The sequence below is a fragment of the Lepisosteus oculatus genome, chromosome 24, assembly GCF_040954835.1.
Source record: "Lepisosteus oculatus isolate fLepOcu1 chromosome 24, fLepOcu1.hap2, whole genome shotgun sequence".
Lineage (NCBI taxonomy): Eukaryota > Metazoa > Chordata > Actinopteri > Semionotiformes > Lepisosteidae > Lepisosteus > Lepisosteus oculatus.
The window spans coordinates 1,579,991-1,597,835 of NC_090719.1; the positions used below are offsets into that span (position 1 = coordinate 1,579,991).

The 17,845-nt window shown below is 47.4% G+C and overlaps 1 protein-coding gene across 3 annotated transcripts in view; it reads right to left on the reverse strand.

The window, feature by feature from the left end:
• Nucleotides 1-17,845, reverse strand: part of LOC102690841 (collagen alpha-1(I) chain) — an 84,239-nt gene that overhangs the window by 4,710 nt on the left and 61,684 nt on the right. For 2 of the 3 annotated variants that reach the window (XM_015366794.2, XM_015366795.2), the window contains 33 exons: nucleotides 17,347-17,400; nucleotides 16,780-16,833; nucleotides 16,422-16,475; nucleotides 15,980-16,033; nucleotides 15,454-15,507; nucleotides 14,460-14,504; nucleotides 14,150-14,194; nucleotides 13,801-13,908; nucleotides 13,058-13,111; nucleotides 12,015-12,068; nucleotides 11,449-11,502; nucleotides 10,834-10,941; nucleotides 10,324-10,377; nucleotides 10,129-10,236; nucleotides 9,691-9,744; nucleotides 9,437-9,490; nucleotides 8,786-8,839; nucleotides 8,257-8,310; nucleotides 7,401-7,508; nucleotides 7,251-7,304; nucleotides 6,171-6,224; nucleotides 5,846-5,899; nucleotides 5,544-5,597; nucleotides 5,370-5,423; nucleotides 4,863-4,916; nucleotides 3,957-4,010; nucleotides 3,475-3,528; nucleotides 3,087-3,140; nucleotides 2,415-2,468; nucleotides 1,723-1,740; nucleotides 1,129-1,182; nucleotides 649-711; nucleotides 14-179 (listed from right to left, as the gene is read on the reverse strand). In XM_015366794.2, the coding sequence (XP_015222280.2) occupies nucleotides 14-179; nucleotides 649-711; nucleotides 1,129-1,182; nucleotides 1,723-1,740; nucleotides 2,415-2,468; nucleotides 3,087-3,140; nucleotides 3,475-3,528; nucleotides 3,957-4,010; nucleotides 4,863-4,916; nucleotides 5,370-5,423; nucleotides 5,544-5,597; nucleotides 5,846-5,899; nucleotides 6,171-6,224; nucleotides 7,251-7,304; nucleotides 7,401-7,508; nucleotides 8,257-8,310; nucleotides 8,786-8,839; nucleotides 9,437-9,490; nucleotides 9,691-9,744; nucleotides 10,129-10,236; nucleotides 10,324-10,377; nucleotides 10,834-10,941; nucleotides 11,449-11,502; nucleotides 12,015-12,068; nucleotides 13,058-13,111; nucleotides 13,801-13,908; nucleotides 14,150-14,194; nucleotides 14,460-14,504; nucleotides 15,454-15,507; nucleotides 15,980-16,033; nucleotides 16,422-16,475; nucleotides 16,780-16,833; nucleotides 17,347-17,400 (2,065 nt within the window). Of the gene's footprint in view, nucleotides 1-13; nucleotides 180-648; nucleotides 712-1,128; nucleotides 1,183-1,722; nucleotides 1,741-2,414; nucleotides 2,936-3,086; nucleotides 3,141-3,474; nucleotides 3,529-3,956; nucleotides 4,011-4,862; nucleotides 4,917-5,369; nucleotides 5,424-5,543; nucleotides 5,598-5,845; nucleotides 5,900-6,170; nucleotides 6,225-7,250; nucleotides 7,305-7,400; nucleotides 7,509-8,256; nucleotides 8,311-8,785; nucleotides 8,840-9,436; nucleotides 9,491-9,690; nucleotides 9,745-10,128; nucleotides 10,237-10,323; nucleotides 10,378-10,833; nucleotides 10,942-11,448; nucleotides 11,503-12,014; nucleotides 12,069-13,057; nucleotides 13,112-13,800; nucleotides 13,909-14,149; nucleotides 14,195-14,459; nucleotides 14,505-15,453; nucleotides 15,508-15,979; nucleotides 16,034-16,421; nucleotides 16,476-16,779; nucleotides 16,834-17,346; nucleotides 17,401-17,845 lie in introns of those variants that run through there. The other variant, XM_015366797.2, reaches the window with a different exon arrangement.

The window sequence follows — 17,845 nt, forward strand, 5'->3', positions numbered from 1 at the left end:
GCTGGCGCCTCACCGTCAGTGTAGTGGGGCTGGCAGAGCTGCAGCTCCTGGCAGGTCGTGGCGGGGCGCTCCTTGGTGCCGTCAGGGGGGTCCACGAGCAGCCGGACCTCCTGGTGCAGGACGTCCAGGAGGGCCAGGATCAGTGGGTAATTGGGCTGGTCCGACACGTGCATGAGGGCCTGCGGGTTTCCAATCAGATTCGGGCTCATTCATCCACAGCGTTTGCGTCTGGACGGCAACGCAACAGCGGCTCGGCGTGCTTTTCAGACCAGACTTTTCACGCCCATAACTGGGGTAGGAAATTCACAGACTGTCTCCCGACCGCAGCTCCTGCACACGAGGGCCGTCGTGGGACAGTATCTATCTGGATCCACGTCAGTCCAGGAGGTCTGTTTCACTGGACGGAGGTGCTCGTGAATACAGCTTGCAAAGGCGCTAAGTGCTGCAGTTACTATGAAAACTGCTGCAGGCAGCAGATATTCTAAATGCTGTACTTCTTTCACACACTCCTCTCGCTATAAGGAACTGTAATCCCCAAATGTGTGACTGACTCGCTGCATTGTACTGCTCAGTAACAGCACCCAGCATCTTGCACCTTTCTATCACTGACCTCCCCGAGACAGTTTGCAAAGCTCTGGGAAGACCTACCTTCAGCTGCTCAAGGGTGATATTTATGGAGGCTCCTGGGGGACCGGGGAGCCCTGGTGTCCCCTGAATCAAATAATAAAAAAAAAGACGAATACAAAGCGATGAATAGAGGCATTTCAATTCACCCATATTTTGTTTTTAAAGTGGGTCGTCAGAAACCATTTGCAGATCAACCACTTCCCTGTCTGTATTGGCATTTCAGTCCATAAGCTTCCTATATAGACTGGCAATAGCATTGGGGAGTGTTGCACACAGTTGATCACAGATGCAGAGAGAGACGGCACAAATGCTGCATTATAAACATTTGTTCATAATACTAGGCCATCAGAAAGAGCAGCCCATTGCGTCACTGCAACAATGCCTCACTATGACACCACAAAGACTGGGTTTAAAGTCGAATGAAGAGTGAAGAGTCAAATGCATGTACAGTACAACATCATTTAGACCAGCCCAGAGGAACAGCAGGCAAGAGTTGCTTACAGGAAGTCCCTTCTCTCCTTTTAGTCCAGGAGGTCCAGCAAAGCCTTTAAGGCCCTAAGAGCAGAAAATGAAAGCATATTACACCTAGCACTGATCAGATGCCTATGCAATTAAAATTTATAATCATTGACACTGCTTCATTAACTAATCCCATCAGGGTGTAATTAGTCATTGGATGACAGTGCTGTCTTGAGTCCAGACTTGAGGTTATGCAGACTGACAGTACAGCATGCGACTCCTTCCTGGATGGGATGCTGATCTGGTGCAGCGTCACCCCTCACCAGTGCTGGTACCCATTTGTACAGACTGGGTGGACTGGAGCCATTAGGGTGCAGGGGTGCACCAGAAACGTCTGAGTCGGAGACCTGAACTGACAACCATCTCTAAGATGCATTACCCATACCCCCACCACATATTTGATAAAGGCTCCTGCAAAAATAATAATACTTCCAAATCCCACCATGTAATACTGCATAGCATCTTCAGTGAAGCACTTGCTTCAAAGCCCCTGCAGTTTTTGCCAAGAAGCACAAGAAGTTGTACAACACTGAGGACCTGAGTCCTGCTGCATTCAGAGGGATTTACAGACAGTACCTTTTCTCCAAACAAGCCCTGGGGAGGACAAGAAAAAGAAACTTACAATGCAAACTCAGACACTTTTTAATAAAAGAAATAAAAGCAACTGACAATGCACTGGAACAGGAAGCTGAAATAATGGCAGCAGCGTCGATACTACTTATAATCACCCTTTAAAGCTCTCTCCTATAATAGTCCTGCGAGTGGCTCCTAATCTTCTAATCTCCACTTAATGGGCTTTGTGTAATATGCTCACGGCACAGGTAAATCCAGCTACTCCACAGAGATTGAATAAAGATTAGTGGTACAATCTTGCCTTTTGATTGAAAATCACGCTGTCTGTATTGGATTGGGTGGAAACATTTCAGAAAAGAGAAGCAGCTGGTATAAAGGCGGAGCTTCTGGAGGTGTTAACACTCTGGAGGAAAAGGGTTCTGAGGGTGTCTGAACATCCCCAATGGAAGTTTATCGCAGTCAATGAGTAGCTCAGTTTCTTACGTTTTACCCCATGTATATTACACCCTTACAGACAAACAAGACCCAAGAATACCTGCATACGAGTGGAGGCTATTCAGACTACCGGGCTTGTCTGGCGTTCATTTGATGCGGTTTGTCTTTGGCTTTCACCATGATTTCACAGTGCACTACCGGACCTGACCCAGTCTCCACAGCGGTGTCACGTCAGTAAGGATTAAGAAAAGGTAACTTACAGGCAGCCCTGGGAGGCCTGGAGATCCAGGTGGGCCAGCAGGACCGATATCCCCCTTCAGACACACACAGACAGCAGGTGAAACAGACCGATTCCCTGCGCCAGTAGATCCTGCTCCTGTGCCTCATGGAATCTGGCCGTTCCAATGCGTGGACACCTCACCTCTCTTCCTGCTCTGCAGCTGTTATTTCAGTCTGTCTGGCCTTTATGTTCTGCGCTATGTCCAGTGTACTTCTGTATTGAACTAACCAATCTTGTGCATTTCTGTGGCTTCAAAGTCTCTTTATTAATTTATATAACATATGCTTACACTTCAGCTTTATTTTGATGTATAATTTTTCTTTATTTGCACAGTATTTAGCATGGGACCTGCAATCACATTCTGTTTACTGAATTAAAAAATGACGGGAGAAAGGTTTTAAACAAGATCATGCTCGTTTTGGTTGCCAGTATGCGCTTAATCAAAGCATCTCATCCAACTTCTTTTCCTCACAGGAGCCCAGCGAGGTAAACTTCATCAACCTGGGGAGGTAGTTTGTTCCAGACACCCATGACTTTGTGTAAAGAACTCTCCTCCATCCCGAATTTCCCCACTGACTTTCTGTTTCACACTTAAAAAAGTTTATTTATATACAAAAACAAATGTGTATATATACATAAGAAGTTTATTTACCTGCTCCCCCTTCATTCCCTGTGGTCCCTCCTCCCCTGGGGGACCCCGTCTCCCCTGAAACAGACATACCAGCTGTCACTCAGTGAGGCTCCCTTGCTCAGCTGCTCTGGACTTGACCTGATCTGCTAAGTCTGCTCAATCGATTCTGCTAGACGGATTGGTACAAACTGATTGTACCAAAAGCTGAGTGGTTACCATACAAACCAAAGGCCTTTATGAAAATTTACCCCAGAAATCCAGCAGGATAATTTTGCAGTTTAGTTTTCAGCATTTTTAACATTATTTGTACAGACACTTGTGCATCCCTGTGCATTCCCACCTCTTAACATCAGTGACCGCTGCACGCTGCACACAGACATGGATAATGATCTGAGAACAGGTACAATACCTTGAATCCTTCATCCCCATAAGGTCCAGGGGGTCCCATCTTCCCCTTCTCCCCCTAATAAAAAAAGAGAGGGATAATCACTCGCTTCAGCGAAGAGAGATACAACCTGGGCCTTATAGGCAGCACTAAGAAATACAGTATTTCAACATGCAAGTCTAACAGAATTTGTAAATGGACTATTTGTTCATTAAAGATACGAGGGCTGTTTTATAAGAGTAGGAAGGTGTTAACCCCAGTGTCCTGGCTCAAGCCCAGTCTGGGTTTGGACAATCTGGCCACCAAAAAGCTGCCCCTTAATTCCATCGGGGAAGCAGTTTCTCACTCCTCTGATCCCCCGTTTAGTGGGGCTGCTGTGTCACCCAGGTGGGGCGAAATGTGCTACAGAAATGCAATTGTACATCTATTACAACCACTTAGTGAATTATATATACTGTGATGCATCGCCGGACTCACAGAGTACACTCCATTCATCTGATTATTACCTTCTGCCCTGCTTCACCCCGAACCCCCTTCTCTCCTCTCAGACCAGGTACCCCCTAAGAGAGAGAGGGCGACAGAGAGTAAAATGGAGAAAGAAAGAGATGGAGGTGGAAACACATTGAAAGAGAGCTGCAGAGAGAAAGGGGAAGAGAGAGGTATGTATAGGAAAACTCCCAGCTTATGAGGTGGAAAGATTTTCATTTTCACAAAATTCATTTCACCCTTCTGCCAACCTCCCACGCCCGCACTCTGCTGTCTAGCGCAATGAAGCATTTCAGCATCTCAGCCACCTGGCACTAAAAAGGCTCATGTAATCCTCCCATGTTCCCTGGGCTTTCAAGCATTTCTCTTGTAGTAAAAGTACTGACACCCCACATCAATCACATCTCAAATGAGCGTGCTAGACAATAAAGCACAAAGCAAATGAAGGTTTCTAAGAGCAAGGTTCTGCGCCCCTGCGCAGAGCATTATACAAACTTGTCTTTGTGCAAGACCCTGCTTTCTGAATACTTGCTGTAAATCGGAGCAAAACATTACGATTTAAGTTACAACTAAAAAAACCTGCTACATACTGCCAGTGTGGACTGTGCACTGTGATCCAGTTAGGCTGTCCTGCGCCTAAGTATCACACCCTACAAAATCCCATTTAACAGCTGTAATAAACTTATACTGTATATACTGTATGCAAGCTCTCATGTCTTTGGTTTATGCAGGTGGAGGGCAAAAATACTGTAATTCTGTGATGACAGACTGTAGGAAGAAGAAACCAGCATGCTCGACAGCATGCTCAGAAACACCGGTCGATATTTAGGGATTCAGGAGAGCTGAGGTCTCTGTGTGCGACGGAGCTAGTGAAAGGGACCGTTGCTTTTCTCAATGACGACAAAATATTGAAAGGCTGGACTCACGTAGGGCCCCTGTCTTCCTGGTGGACCCTCCAGCCCCATCTCTCCTGTCACCCCCTGAAGAAGGACAGCAAGCAGAAGACAGCGATCAAGGAGCTGAGGATACTAGAGACAGTTTCTTCCCACAAGCTGTCAATTACTGAACTCTGCCCCTACCACTGGCTCACGCCGATGTTTTTTTATCGCACTGCTTGTCTGACTTTTTTTAGTTGTATGTTATTTAACTTGTTGTTGCTTCTGCAGTTCTGTGTTGATGTTTCTGGTGATTCCTGTAATGTCTTTGTATTGGAGCACACATGCAAATAAGCATTTCATTGCACTTGTACATATGACAAATTAACTGGACTGAACTAAATGCAGGGACTTGTGGTGCAGTATTTTCTACAGCTTGTGTCACACTAACGACTGAGTAAGCTGAGTCTCAATGCTGACCAGGAGAAGGCACATTCTGCTCTGAATGTGGTCTACTTCAGAAAGGATTTGCAATGCCGGCTAATATGGACCTCTGACCTTTTCTCCTTTGGGTCCTCTTGCCCCTCTCAAACCAGCCTTTCCTTTCTTCCCCTGAAAAGGCAGAAACACAGTTTGAAGAAGGACGTACAAACAAGTCACAGGCAAGGAGTGGTGATGCCAATCCTGCCTTCTCAGTCTGGCCGAGGAGAGGGGTTTGTCTTAAACACTCACCGTCCTGCCTGGGGGTCCCGGCTGCCCTGGGTCTCCCTCAGCTCCATCTTCCCCCTGAAAGAGGGGGTGGGACAAAGCAGGTTAGAGAGATTCCCCAGTTGTGCAACAAGGACTGATGAGTCTGAAGAAACCATCAAGGCCACCTGTCAGCTGGAAGCTCTGATACAGCAGTCTGTCACAGCTACAGGCGTAGATGGGTCAAACACTTTGATACTATGTGTATCAGACAGGTGCTCTACTCACATCATGCCCATTTAATGAATCTATAAAGGTGTACTTGAGGAAGCAGAGATCCCATCTACCTTCTCTCCTTTGCGTCCTTTACTGCCTTCAGGACCTGGGTGTCCAGTGAGCCCCTGGAATTAAAAAAGAAACACGCACCATCCGTCACAGCAAAGCAGGCACAGGGAAAGACAGCAGGCACGGGGAGACTCATGCAGTTCAAAAACAGAGATATCAAGACTGCGGGTGAAAAAGCTGACGCTCACATAATGTTCCAATAGGTATTTGCACACTAGTTAGACAGATACGTCCACTTGACTACATGAATCCCAAAGACGGGTGGCTTCAGGATTTCTGTAACATGTGGAGCTCCTAAGGCCGTCACGCAGGATGCGGTTAACTCACATCTGGCCCTGCTGATCCCGGAGGACCCTGACTGCCCATCTCTCCTGGAGGCCCCTGTGGAGCACAGTCGTTTCTATTAAAAGCTTCACACGTTTTACACATGTATATGAAAGTACACAGTTTTAGTTATGATGATGTTTATTATACCTTCCCTCACAAACCTTATTCTTGCAATGTAATGTAGAAAAGCTATTAAATTATTTTGGGAGAGCAAATGTTAGTCTTCTGGACTCACAGCTGGATGTTCCTGGGTTTGAATGCCAGGTAAGACACTGCTGTTGTGCCCTTGAGACAGGTGCCAGTGAGCCACTGAGCCAGTAAAATACCCAGCTGTATAAATGAGTGCAAGTGTAATTTGCCTTAGATAAAGTAATCTGATAAGTAAATAGACAGAAACGTATTTACCTGGCCTCACCTAAAGTCTGCACAAAAACTAGTTAGCTGCGTCTCATTTCTGTGTCTCCCAGCTGTGATCCTGGACAACTACAGGGTATTCTGGCTTTCCTTTTACAATGACTCCTGAATTTCTTAAGTTGTAGTTCAGAATTATGATGGGAATACTTTGATTAATCTGATCTGGCTAAGGATAAGTAAAACCTTTGCAGGTCACCACTATAAACCAGAATGTAATGACAGCCTTGGTCGAGCTCCAGCACTGCCCTTCCTCTCGTTATAAGACAGCTGCTTATTTCTGTTGAGGGTCGTAGCAATGAGTTCATCAGGGCACAAGACGGAACTACGCTCCGGATGGGATGGAAATCCGTCACAGGGTGTAAACACAGGGGCACATGGGAACAAGGTGGGAAGGAACTGCAGCACTTGGGGAAAAAACAGTAAACGCAGGAAGGACATGCAAGCTCTAAACAGTCTGGGATCTAAGCATGTATCCACATAAAATTTCATAAAATTATTTAAACAGCATTCATAGCAAGACTTTCAAAATTCATCTTTATCTTAAAGGAGTTAAGCGTGTGATTATGTTTCGGCATTTTAAAACAATTATGCCGACTTCAGGGGTCAGCCCTGCAGGTGTGTTGGCGAGGTGGACTAGTGGCCAGAGTACGCCTGCGTTATGTTTACCTCGAGGCCAGGGAGTGCTGGGGGCCCTCTGATCCCCGGGAGACCCTCCGGACCCTGCAGTCAAACACACACCGAGAGGCTGAGCCGGTCGAACGGTTTGTCTTTCCGGCTCAGGCCTGCGTGGAGAGTGCGACGCCCGGAAGCTCTCACCTGCTCTCCTGGTGCCCCTTTCTCCCCAGGCTCGCCCTTGGGCCCCACAGGGCCCGGGACCCCCTTAGAGCCCGGGACCCCATGGGCTCCCTCTCTGCCCCTTGCGCCCTAGAAGTGAGGACACAGCTAATCAAGCACATACTTCAATGCACAAGTACGGATTTTCACCATGTACAGTATTCAATTCAAATCAGTTTATTTATATATAGCACCTTTCACAACAAGGTTGCCCCACAGTATGTAGAACTAAATTAAGTGTAAGAAGTTTCTGCAATTGCCCTCACGGGATCAATAAAGTATCTAAGAACTAGTGTTTGCTAATCTGTACCTATTGCTTTAAATTTAATCTCTTGGATGGGCTCTTCTTCTGCTAGTAGACTTTAATATGACTGCACATCTCAGACAGGAAAGAATATTTGAAGGTACCTGGCTCAGAACCCGATAATTAAACTACATTTTAAAATAAAAACATTAGAAAGGTAGCCGACGAGAAGCCACGTGGGCCATCCATCCCATTTGGTAGCTGGTAGCTCACTGATCCCAGGATCTCATCCAGCTGTTTCTTGAAAGGAGCTGGGTGTTTCGGCTCCAACAAGGCTGGACTGCTTGTTCTACACCCCCACAACTCTCTGGGTAAAGAGGTGCCTGCTGCTCTCGGTTTTAATGCACTTCCAGTTACCACTTGTGTTCCTCCCCTGCAGTTTTCACTTATGATTTGTTGTTTGTGTTTTACTGGGTGTCACTTTATCAAGGTCTTGCATGATTTAGAGTACTTGCTACAGGTGAAAAACAAGGTTCAGGACACCCCAGGAGAGAGAAAAGGGTTTGGGGTTTCGCACGACTGGGGGGTACTTACCAAAGGGCCTGGTTTCCCTGGGTCACCTTTCTGTCCGTCCTCCCCGGGGTCTCCCTGTGTAGGACCACAGTGCAGGTCAGGTCGGGGCACAGGGTGCAAAAACAACTCACTGTGTGCACTTTCTACAGCCCACCCTATCTCATTTTTAAATGCATTAAAACTGCCGATACATATTCTTGTTTTGTAGTGATATATTAAGAATAAAAAAGGGAGAACACGGATAAAACGAACATGAAAAATAGAAAGGCTTATGCAGTATTGTACTGCAAGTCAAACAACGTCCATCACAACTGTACATGTTACCAAGTGTTGTACATGTGTCAAGTCAGCTCTACAAATGCAAGAGTTCAAAGTGTTTTTTTTGTTTTCTTGCACTAGGAAATGGAATGAGCTAATTAATTAATACCTATTAATTAATTACCTAATAATTAATACCTATTTGCAAATGTATATATTTATTTTTTGGTTTGATCATGTTCTATGATACTTAGCCACTGAAATGACAGAGCTGGTACTCTACAAACAGTACCTCAGGACCTGCAACACCAAAATGACCAGCTACTCCTCTGAGCCCAGCTTCTCCCTGCAACGAATCACAGCATACGAATTACACATACACGTACTGCAGCGCCCCCTATCCCTGCAGCCAGCACACTGCACGACACAGGATTGAAAGGATGTATGATTACAAAATTCTCCTTACAAAAAAAGACTCCTTCCCTTTTAATAAAACATAGCACCTGTCCATCTGCGATAAGCACTGGGTCGCTGGGAGCCAACCAAAAACAGGATATACCCTGGACCGAATGCCAGTCTATCGTAGCAAAATGAGACATTACAAAAAACTATTGCCAGTCCTTTGACTGCAGGCAAAATACGAGTGGCAGGCAGTGCCTAATGCGAGCCCCAGTGACATGCTGGGAGGATACATTTAAAAAGAGCTGAAATCCTTTTGGACTGTCCCAGACCAGGGGGATAACCAGCACTCCAGACAGAAGGGATCAGTACAGGGAAGGAAAACAATTCAGCTACAGTACAGATGGGTGAAACAAGAGACATTTAAAGAATACTCCTTTCAAACATTTTATCCCGGCTGGGTATTTCCTCTTCGAAATCAGGAGAGCAGGTACAGCAGGTGTGATTGGTTTTGGATGACCAGTCTGGCTCCTGATTAAAATACCTTCTCTCCTTTCGAACCATCAAGTCCCAGCGGTCCTGGAGAACCTGGTTCACCCTTGAGAGAAAATGGAAAATGTTTGACCCAAGTCCCTTCCAAAAGCCTTTATTATCTTAACAACACTGGTAAAGAGAGTACACCTGCATGCAAGAGATCATCACATAAGCTTTTCATTTTCACTTGCAAGAGTCAGATTTGGATCTCCCAGTTTTTATCGCAAAGGAATGAGAAAAGCTGGGTTTCAAAGGGATACCTACTGCCTGTCCTGGGAAGCCAGAAAGACCGGCCACTCCCATCAGCCCCGACTGCCCCTGTGACACAACGAGAGAGGAAGTCAGTCTCCCGCCTGCTGCCTTGTGACAGGATGGAACATAAGAAAGCCAGACGAGAGGAGGCCCTTCAGCTTGTCCAGCTGTTTATTAAAGGGAGCCAGAGTATCGTCTTCAATAACAACATGACCTTCCAAAACAATAAAATCAACCGAACACTTTCTTCCACATTACGAAGCACATCTTTGAGACACTACACTTCATTCTGTACCGTCTTATCCTGGTTCCCGGAATTCAAGCTCTGGATCTAAAACTGCTGCTTTCTAATTTCACAAAAGCACATAATGCAGCTTGTCAGCACTGCAATGTGTCCAATGTGCCTGGGGTTCAGCTGAGCTGACACGGCGATGGAAACCCGACACTCACCAGGAGACCTGCATGGCCCTTCTCCCCTTTCTGTCCCCGGTCTCCCACCTGCCCGACGGCACCTGCAGGCCCTGCTTGGCCAGGGGGTCCGAGTGGGCCTACTGCTCCCTGCACACAAGAACCTCTCTTAGCAAGTCTGAATTGTGAGGCACACATCTGCTCCAGTCTGCAGTCCAGCAGGCGCTGCCCGCTCACCTTGTCACCTTTAGGTCCGGGGTCCCCAATGTCTCCGGGGTCACCGACGTCACCCTGCAGAAGAGAAAGGGGGTTGGGAATGCTTGCCACCGCATGGCACCGCTGTGTGTACGCTGGGAGTTGTGCGAGACAAAAGACAGGCGCTTCCTGTTGCTGATAACAAGAGAGTGCTGAAAGTGTGTGTCAAAAGTCCCTTTCCTTCACATTCGCTTGAAGCCTCCAGGAAATTCTCTTGCATGATCCTTTGTGTTGGAAAGATCAGGCTACACAGGTCTGCATGAAATACTACTCGCTTGTTAACTCCGCATGCAGATCACTGCAGTGACATGTCTGCTGCACAACCTGTACTTATTCACTCGTCCATCACAGTACATCAGTCATCACAGTGACTAGTGAGAAGGAGTGGGAAATCTCACTGCAGTTCCCCCTTAAACAAGGCTCTTGACCTTGAGGAGTACACCTCCAGTTCCAGGGAAAAACAGGACAATATCAGAATGAAGCCCCTCTCACCTCTTTTCCCATGGGCCCAGGTTCTCCCAGAAGCCCCTTCGTGCCAGGGAGCCCTGGCGCTCCTGGCTCCCCCTCGGGGCCGGCTGGACCGCTGGGGCCAGCGTCTCCCTGCAGGGAACACACAGAGGAGGTCCAGACTTGCACAGCTGCATTGGAACAAACAACATGCAGCCTGACGGCTCGGGCATGTTCCCCCTGCTGAAATACCTGGGTGTTTATAAGATCACTTCATTGGCCATATACCATTTCTTGTATAAGGAATTTAGAGACTCAATCTGGTCAGTTAACCATTCAACTGATGTACTCAATGGTGATCTGTGTCCATCTAAATTTAGTCTCATTGCGTCACCTGTCTGTAAGAGCCAATTAGCAGATGACTGGAAGTGAGATCTTTAGTGGAGATGAATCACAGAAACAGCTTCATGCATTTGCATCAGGAGGCTTACGAAGTGTCTGACAAACACAAAAGGAAGATGGTAGGGCCAAAATAAGACACAGGTTTGCTGAAAGGTCAAAGTGCTCAGATCTCTGCCATGTGCTCAAAGGCAACCTGATCAGTTGTAATCAATAGTGTGATATTGACCAGCTGTAATCAATAGTGCTGCATGAACTGACCTGCTCACCCTTCACCCCAGCAGGGCCCTCAGCCCCCGTATGTCCTGGGAGACCCTGGAAAGAGGAAAAGGGTAAAAAAAAAGAAAATCATCCAAAGGTAACAGCAACACAAAAGGAGGTGGTGTCGGAGAATCAACTTGGTCACCGTTCCCTGTGCTTCAAGCAATTAATCAAATCTGTGGCTCACCCACTGATCACAAATTATAAAATGTGTGTTCCTTGCTTGCCTCCATCTCTCTACCAGCTTGGAAAGTGCCATCAGGCAGTGGGAATTTTAATTGGAGTTTTGCAGATGGCACAACATTCTGCTGCAATCTCAGTAGAAATCAGGAGGCTCTGATGGGAAGGGTGCACTGAAATGCGACTGTTGTCATTTGATTAATGAGATTCAGGCAGACGGACTGTTCTATCCAGAGAGAGAGTGTTCCTTGGATGAGGTCCCGGTGGCTGTCCGAACGGTCCCACAGCGTGGTGCTCAGACAGGAACTGGACAGCACTGACTGGCAGCCGCAGTGTCACCAGCACTCCCTCTTTGGGTCTGGACAAGCTGCTATGCCCCTGCTCACCTGTTCCCCATCCAGTCCAGCAGTGCCTGGGTCACCTGGCAGTCCCATGATGCCCTGGGTAGGAGAACAGAATGCAGGCCGAAAATCAATACCTACATAATTGTCACCATGACATGTGTTTACAATGAATGCCTTACAGAACTGCAAATACACTTTTAGATATAGTGAATAGTGCTAAAGTCGTAGTTATTTTGCATTATTCCACTCTGTCAGATTTTTCTTCGTGCAAAACACAGTACCATAGTATTGGGCATTTCAGGCATTTTGTTATAAGGTGATAGTTTATCCCGACAGATCTGTATTTACTACCATAAAATGCAGCCTTTCAAGTTTCTGTAATTTTGGAGAGGAACAAGGAGCCCCTGACAACAGGTCGATTAGATCTGATCAGTTGATGCAATGGATTCACTGCTTCAGGTCTTAATACTGGGTGCTCATGTGTGGTTTACGTGGAGTTCCTGATGTGAATTCTAGATAAGCTTGGTTTCTTATCCACCTCCTCCTATGCCTACTCCAGTAACTCCTGGCAGCTCCTTGTACAAGAGCTCAGCCTCTGGATGTCCCATTTTGTTGAATTAGAATTTGCAGTACACACACTTTTTTTAAAGCGACTGTTTTCCATTAAAACTCCAGTGTTCAGAACTAAAAAAAACCCAAAGGCGGCTAGTATATTTTGAAAAATTCACTTTCAAACAAATGTATAAACTGTTTAAAATTAAACAGAATGGAGCACTGGAAGGGGTGAATATACAGTACACAAGCATATGACCTGTTCTCTCAAATCAGATTTAGAGGTGATTTCTGTAAGAAGCAGCTCTTCTGGAGCTTGTCAGTGGAATAAGTAGAGGGTCTAGGAGCCCAGTTTTGGAAAGCAAGTCACATCACTTTGACAGCACAGTAACACCAGTATCTTCCTGCATAAGCTCTTTCTGCAGTTCTAGGAGAAGAGCCAGATCAGGGCACTGCTCCTGACTCGGGAGAGCTCAGTCCACACTCTTCTGTCCAGAGAGCACTGGTCCTCTCCAGCACCCCTCCCCTCTCACCATGTCTCCCTTCTCTCCAGCTGCCCCCTCCGGGCCCCGCGGCCCCTCCTTCCCCTGGAAGACAGAAGGTGAGGGTTTGACTCTGTCTGCTGCACGTGGAACATGAACAGGGGTGGGCGACAGAGAGTCAGCTGCTTCCCTTATGATGCCGCCTTGCAAAAGCTTTTGATCCAGGTCTTGTCTGATTGTTTTCCAATTCTGGATCTCTTAGTTGTCACGTTGCGAGACATGTAGTTCTATCCTCAGGTCAAAAGCAAATAATTTAAAGAGTCTTCTATTGCTTGCTAAACCAGGGGTCTACAACGCAAGTTGGGCATGCCTCAATTCAGTAAGTCTCGTAACTGACTCCAAAATCACCTGTTTCTAAAGAAACAATTTAAAGCAAGTAATTTGGTCCCTGTCTTCAGATTTTTGCTCCTAATCTCTGGATTCCTTTAGCCTTAAACCATCTGCTTAATTGATCACAGCTAAATGATCCTAAGACTAAGGGAACTTGAAGATGTAATCGCTGGCTATAATACTTACTACATCATAGCAAGAGAGAAAGACAAAAACAAAAACAAAAACAAAAGTCATCTAAAATAGCTGAAAAGCCGTGCAGGTGAGACAAAGAGAACAGGATGTACAAAACATGCTGCTGAAGACCTCATTGTGTTCTTCTGCTCAAAAAATGAATCACCAGCACCGCTTCTTCAAAGATGGAAGAGAGGAGACAGGGCAGCTGGCGAAAATGACCCACTCACTGGATATCCGAGGGGGCCTTCGCTCCCCGGTGGCCCCTGAGGACCCTGATCTCCTGGGGGGCCCGGCTTTCCCATCTCACCATCTGGGCCGGGGGGCCCGGGCAGCCCCTGCAACACAGCCACACCACAGGGTCAGCCTCCCGCGCTGCAGACCCAGAACACAGCACTGCAACCCGGCCGGACATCCCCCTCGCTGGCCCCCTCCACGCAGGTCACGGCGCACCGCGGTACAGCGCCGGGACACTACCATGTTTATGGCATGTTTATTTCTCATCAACAAAGAAAATTCTGTTCTGTATAAAATATCCTTTTCTTTAGTTAGGATGGTGTGCTGTGTGTTTCTACTTACAGGTACACCCTCGATGCCTTTAGTGCCTGGCTCTCCCCTCATTCCCTGAGGAAATAATCAAGCAAACAGGTTAGAACGACAGACAGGAACAATGGGATTCCACACTGTCTAATGGCACTTTAAGGACTTGAAGCTCATTAGCCCACTGTGCTTAACTAGGTTTGGTACCTTTCAACATTAAGAACTTTTCTGAACAACTAAATGCATTGGCTGATTTTTGATCTTGTCGCCTTTTAGAAAAGCCACATGCTCAGCCTCTGCCTTCACCCTGCCAGTGAGACTCCAGTACAGAAGACTGTGGCGAGCTCACCTGGGGGCCACTGGGTCCTCTCTCCCCAGGAGGTCCAGCAGAACCCTGCAACACAGTGATTTAAACATGAACCGCAGGGAATAACGCAGATGTTACTGATGTGCACTAGCAGACAGGCAGGGGTCATTCCAGCCTACCATAAAGACTGAAGAAACCCTGCACCGCTCCCAGTCCTTGGACCCACAGAATCACAGAATGAGTCTATTGCCCTGTTAGTCCCAAGACAGCCCACTCCAGACCTGCACCAATCCCACCCCGAATCTGCAGAGCCTTTTCCAAGATAGTGTCCGGCCCAATCCTACGGTGGAATCCTACCATTTCTTCTCTGCTTTCTGTAGACTGGTTTGGTGGTATCAGAAAACCCGCAGTTATTTGGTACCCAGGACTGGAGCTTTACACATGAGGACACATTCTGCAGCCCTACCACATCACTCCATTACAAAACTTTGCTTCAGCTTTAGCTGGTAATTAGCCGTATCGATAACACAGTAATTAAAGTTCTAGTTGTACTGAAGTACTGCAATGGTGAGTGCATAGGAGACAGACCAGCATCGATCAGCACACTCCTGGCCCCAGAACACCTCACACTGACTCTCATTTACGTGCTGCATCATGCCGGGTTCAGCTCTACAACCTCTTCCTCTGTATGAATGCACGTTTGTCATGATAAGCAATCTCTGCTGTTTCGTCTGGATATGTGGGTCAAGTGCAGCTCTGGGAATCCTGGTCTCTCAGGTGCTCCAAGCACGTGCAGCACTGCTCCCTAGATCAACACTGCTCCTCCACCACAGGGGGATTCAACACAACCCCTGCTGGGATTCAGTCACAGTTGCTTTTGTGCCTTGAGCCACACAGCACTGCTCCTTAGACAGCGGAGAACTCTGCTGCAGCTCTGTTCTGTCCTGTCGAGGCTTCGAGGTAGGCGACAACACTTCGGTGACACACATGCAGTGTAATGGAAGCAATCCTGCTGTGCAGGTGTCGGAATACTTACTGGGGTCCCCTTCTTTCCTGGGGGCCCAGGGGGACCTCGAACACCGGGCTCCCCCTGAAAGAAAAAGACATTCACGTCAATGTCCATGCACTTGCTGGCACATGGGTCTTGCTCTACCAATACATGGCACACTCAAATAACTTCACACAATACAGCCTGCAAAGAAATAGCACATGAAAATAAATCTCCACGTTTATGTAAAATAAACTACAAAACATTAAGATTCATCATCACTTCTATCACTCTGCTCTCCTCCCCACTGTTAGCTGGTGTGTGGGGAGCGGACTGTGTGCAATGGCTGCCGTCGCCACCAGGTGGGGCTGCACATTGGTGGTGGCAGTGGGATCCCCATTACCTGTAAAGCGCTTTGAGTGGAGTGTTTTGTCCAAGTTCTTTATATTGAATGGGTCCTTGAATTGCCTTGTAATAATAATATGTAGTAAATTTAGCTCATCACAATGCTCTAGATAGGAAGAGCAGTAGGAATTACAATGCAAGTTCAATCATCAGGTACAGAGGGTCCTACCCTTTCCCCCATGTGGCCAGGTCTTCCCCGATCACCCACTGGGCCAGGGTAGCCCTGCAGACAAGAAACAGACACTGAGGAACAGGAGACAGACAGGCAGATCCTGGGACAGAGATGGGCACACACTGGCGACTGCAATTCCACAAAATCACACCAACGCATTTTTTTATTTCACTGGAGCTCAAGAAGAGTGTTCAGTGTTAGGATCTTTGGACAATGCAAATATCACACACTCTGAAGTACTGACGATAACGAGGTTCATAGATTTACTTCACAGCACTCCAGGAAAGGACTGTCACTCCGCGCGCCACTCCTCAGGGATCCGGTCCGTGCTCTCGGGAACATCTGACTTTCCGCCCTCACAACCCCCCCCCCAGCCTCTCATGTCAGACGGGCCAATACAACCTTTTACCCCATGAGCACCTGGACAGGCAGCACTTACATACATGCCTACTGGGCCCTGCGGTCCCTCCACGCCTGGCTTTCCAGTGAAACCCTGGGGGACAAAAGGACACCGTAAGACACCCAGGCCCAGTGAAGCCATACTGCCCCCAGCGCGCTGCTCTGATTAATCCCCGGACAGCACAGTCCCCATCACAGCTCATGAGCCTTATCACTTTACTTTTCCTAAAAAAAAAGAATATTTATTTTTAATAATGTAATCGATCTCAGTCATCGGTGTAACACTGGATTCTGGATTGTTTATATGAACGTGATGTTGCCAGAATGCCTCGTCTTCACCACAGGGCTTCACAGATCACCCCTCCTTCCCCTCCCCTCCCCACCCCGTTCTCTCTCACCCTCTCGCCCAGAGGCCCAGGGCTCCCATCCTGTCCGGGCCGGCCTGGGGGACCCTGTGGGAACGCAGAGTGAGGTCAGTTCGTCTTGGGTGGGGGGGGGACAGGGGATTGAGTGAAGGACAGGAGCAGTTTAATCATTTAACACAGGTGTGGTGAATCCCCTCCTGAGATCAACAGAATCAACAGTGTTAACAGGATCAACAATCTTTACCGGATCCAACAGCCTTAACAGAGTCCACAATGTTAACAGCAACAGGGTTAGCAGGATCAACGCAATTGACAGTATTAACAGGATTCAGGTGATCTGTGCTTGATGATAACCTCAAGCCGTGTAGCATCATTTCAGGGAATCGAGCACAATCTTCTTAGGACACACCCTGATATACAGTATTCACATACAGTACTCTCTAGGCACTGTGGTGAACCTGTGTTTTTGCTCCATAGCAGCTGAACAGTGTCAGATCAATTCTTAGATGTAATGTATTTAGTTTATTTGACGAAGCTGCGCTCCACTGCATCAGGGGTGTCCGGTGCAGGCTGCTCTGGGGGGGGGGCGGGTTTACGTACCGGAGCTCCTGGGGGACCCCCCTGTCCCGGCTCTCCCCTCAGACCCCCCATCCCCTGCAGAGACAGAGAGTCTTACATCAGTGAGCAGCATTCACAGCTGGCCCATTGGCTTCTCGGCATGCTGTGTCCGAGTCCATCACCAGCACACTGTACTGAAGAAAGGGCTATTATACTGGATTGGAGATGCACTGAAAGTCTGTGCTAGGCACGGTCCAGAGAATTATCAGGGCGCTGCAAACAGAGAATAAACCTTTCAAGCTTTTTAACCTTTCATTCAAATCAATCACACTTTTTTTCCAGCACACCTCACACCTGAAGAAGGCTCCACTGCCGAAACGTTGTGTTTTCTTTCTTCTTTTTTTCAGCATGGAATAAACCTATTACTTGTACTTTATATTTATGTCAACTTGTTACCAAAGAGACAGAGCAGGCGATGAAACAGTTCCAAGCTCTCTCTCAGGACAACAAGAACTAGCCATGTGTTCAGAGCTCATGGTCT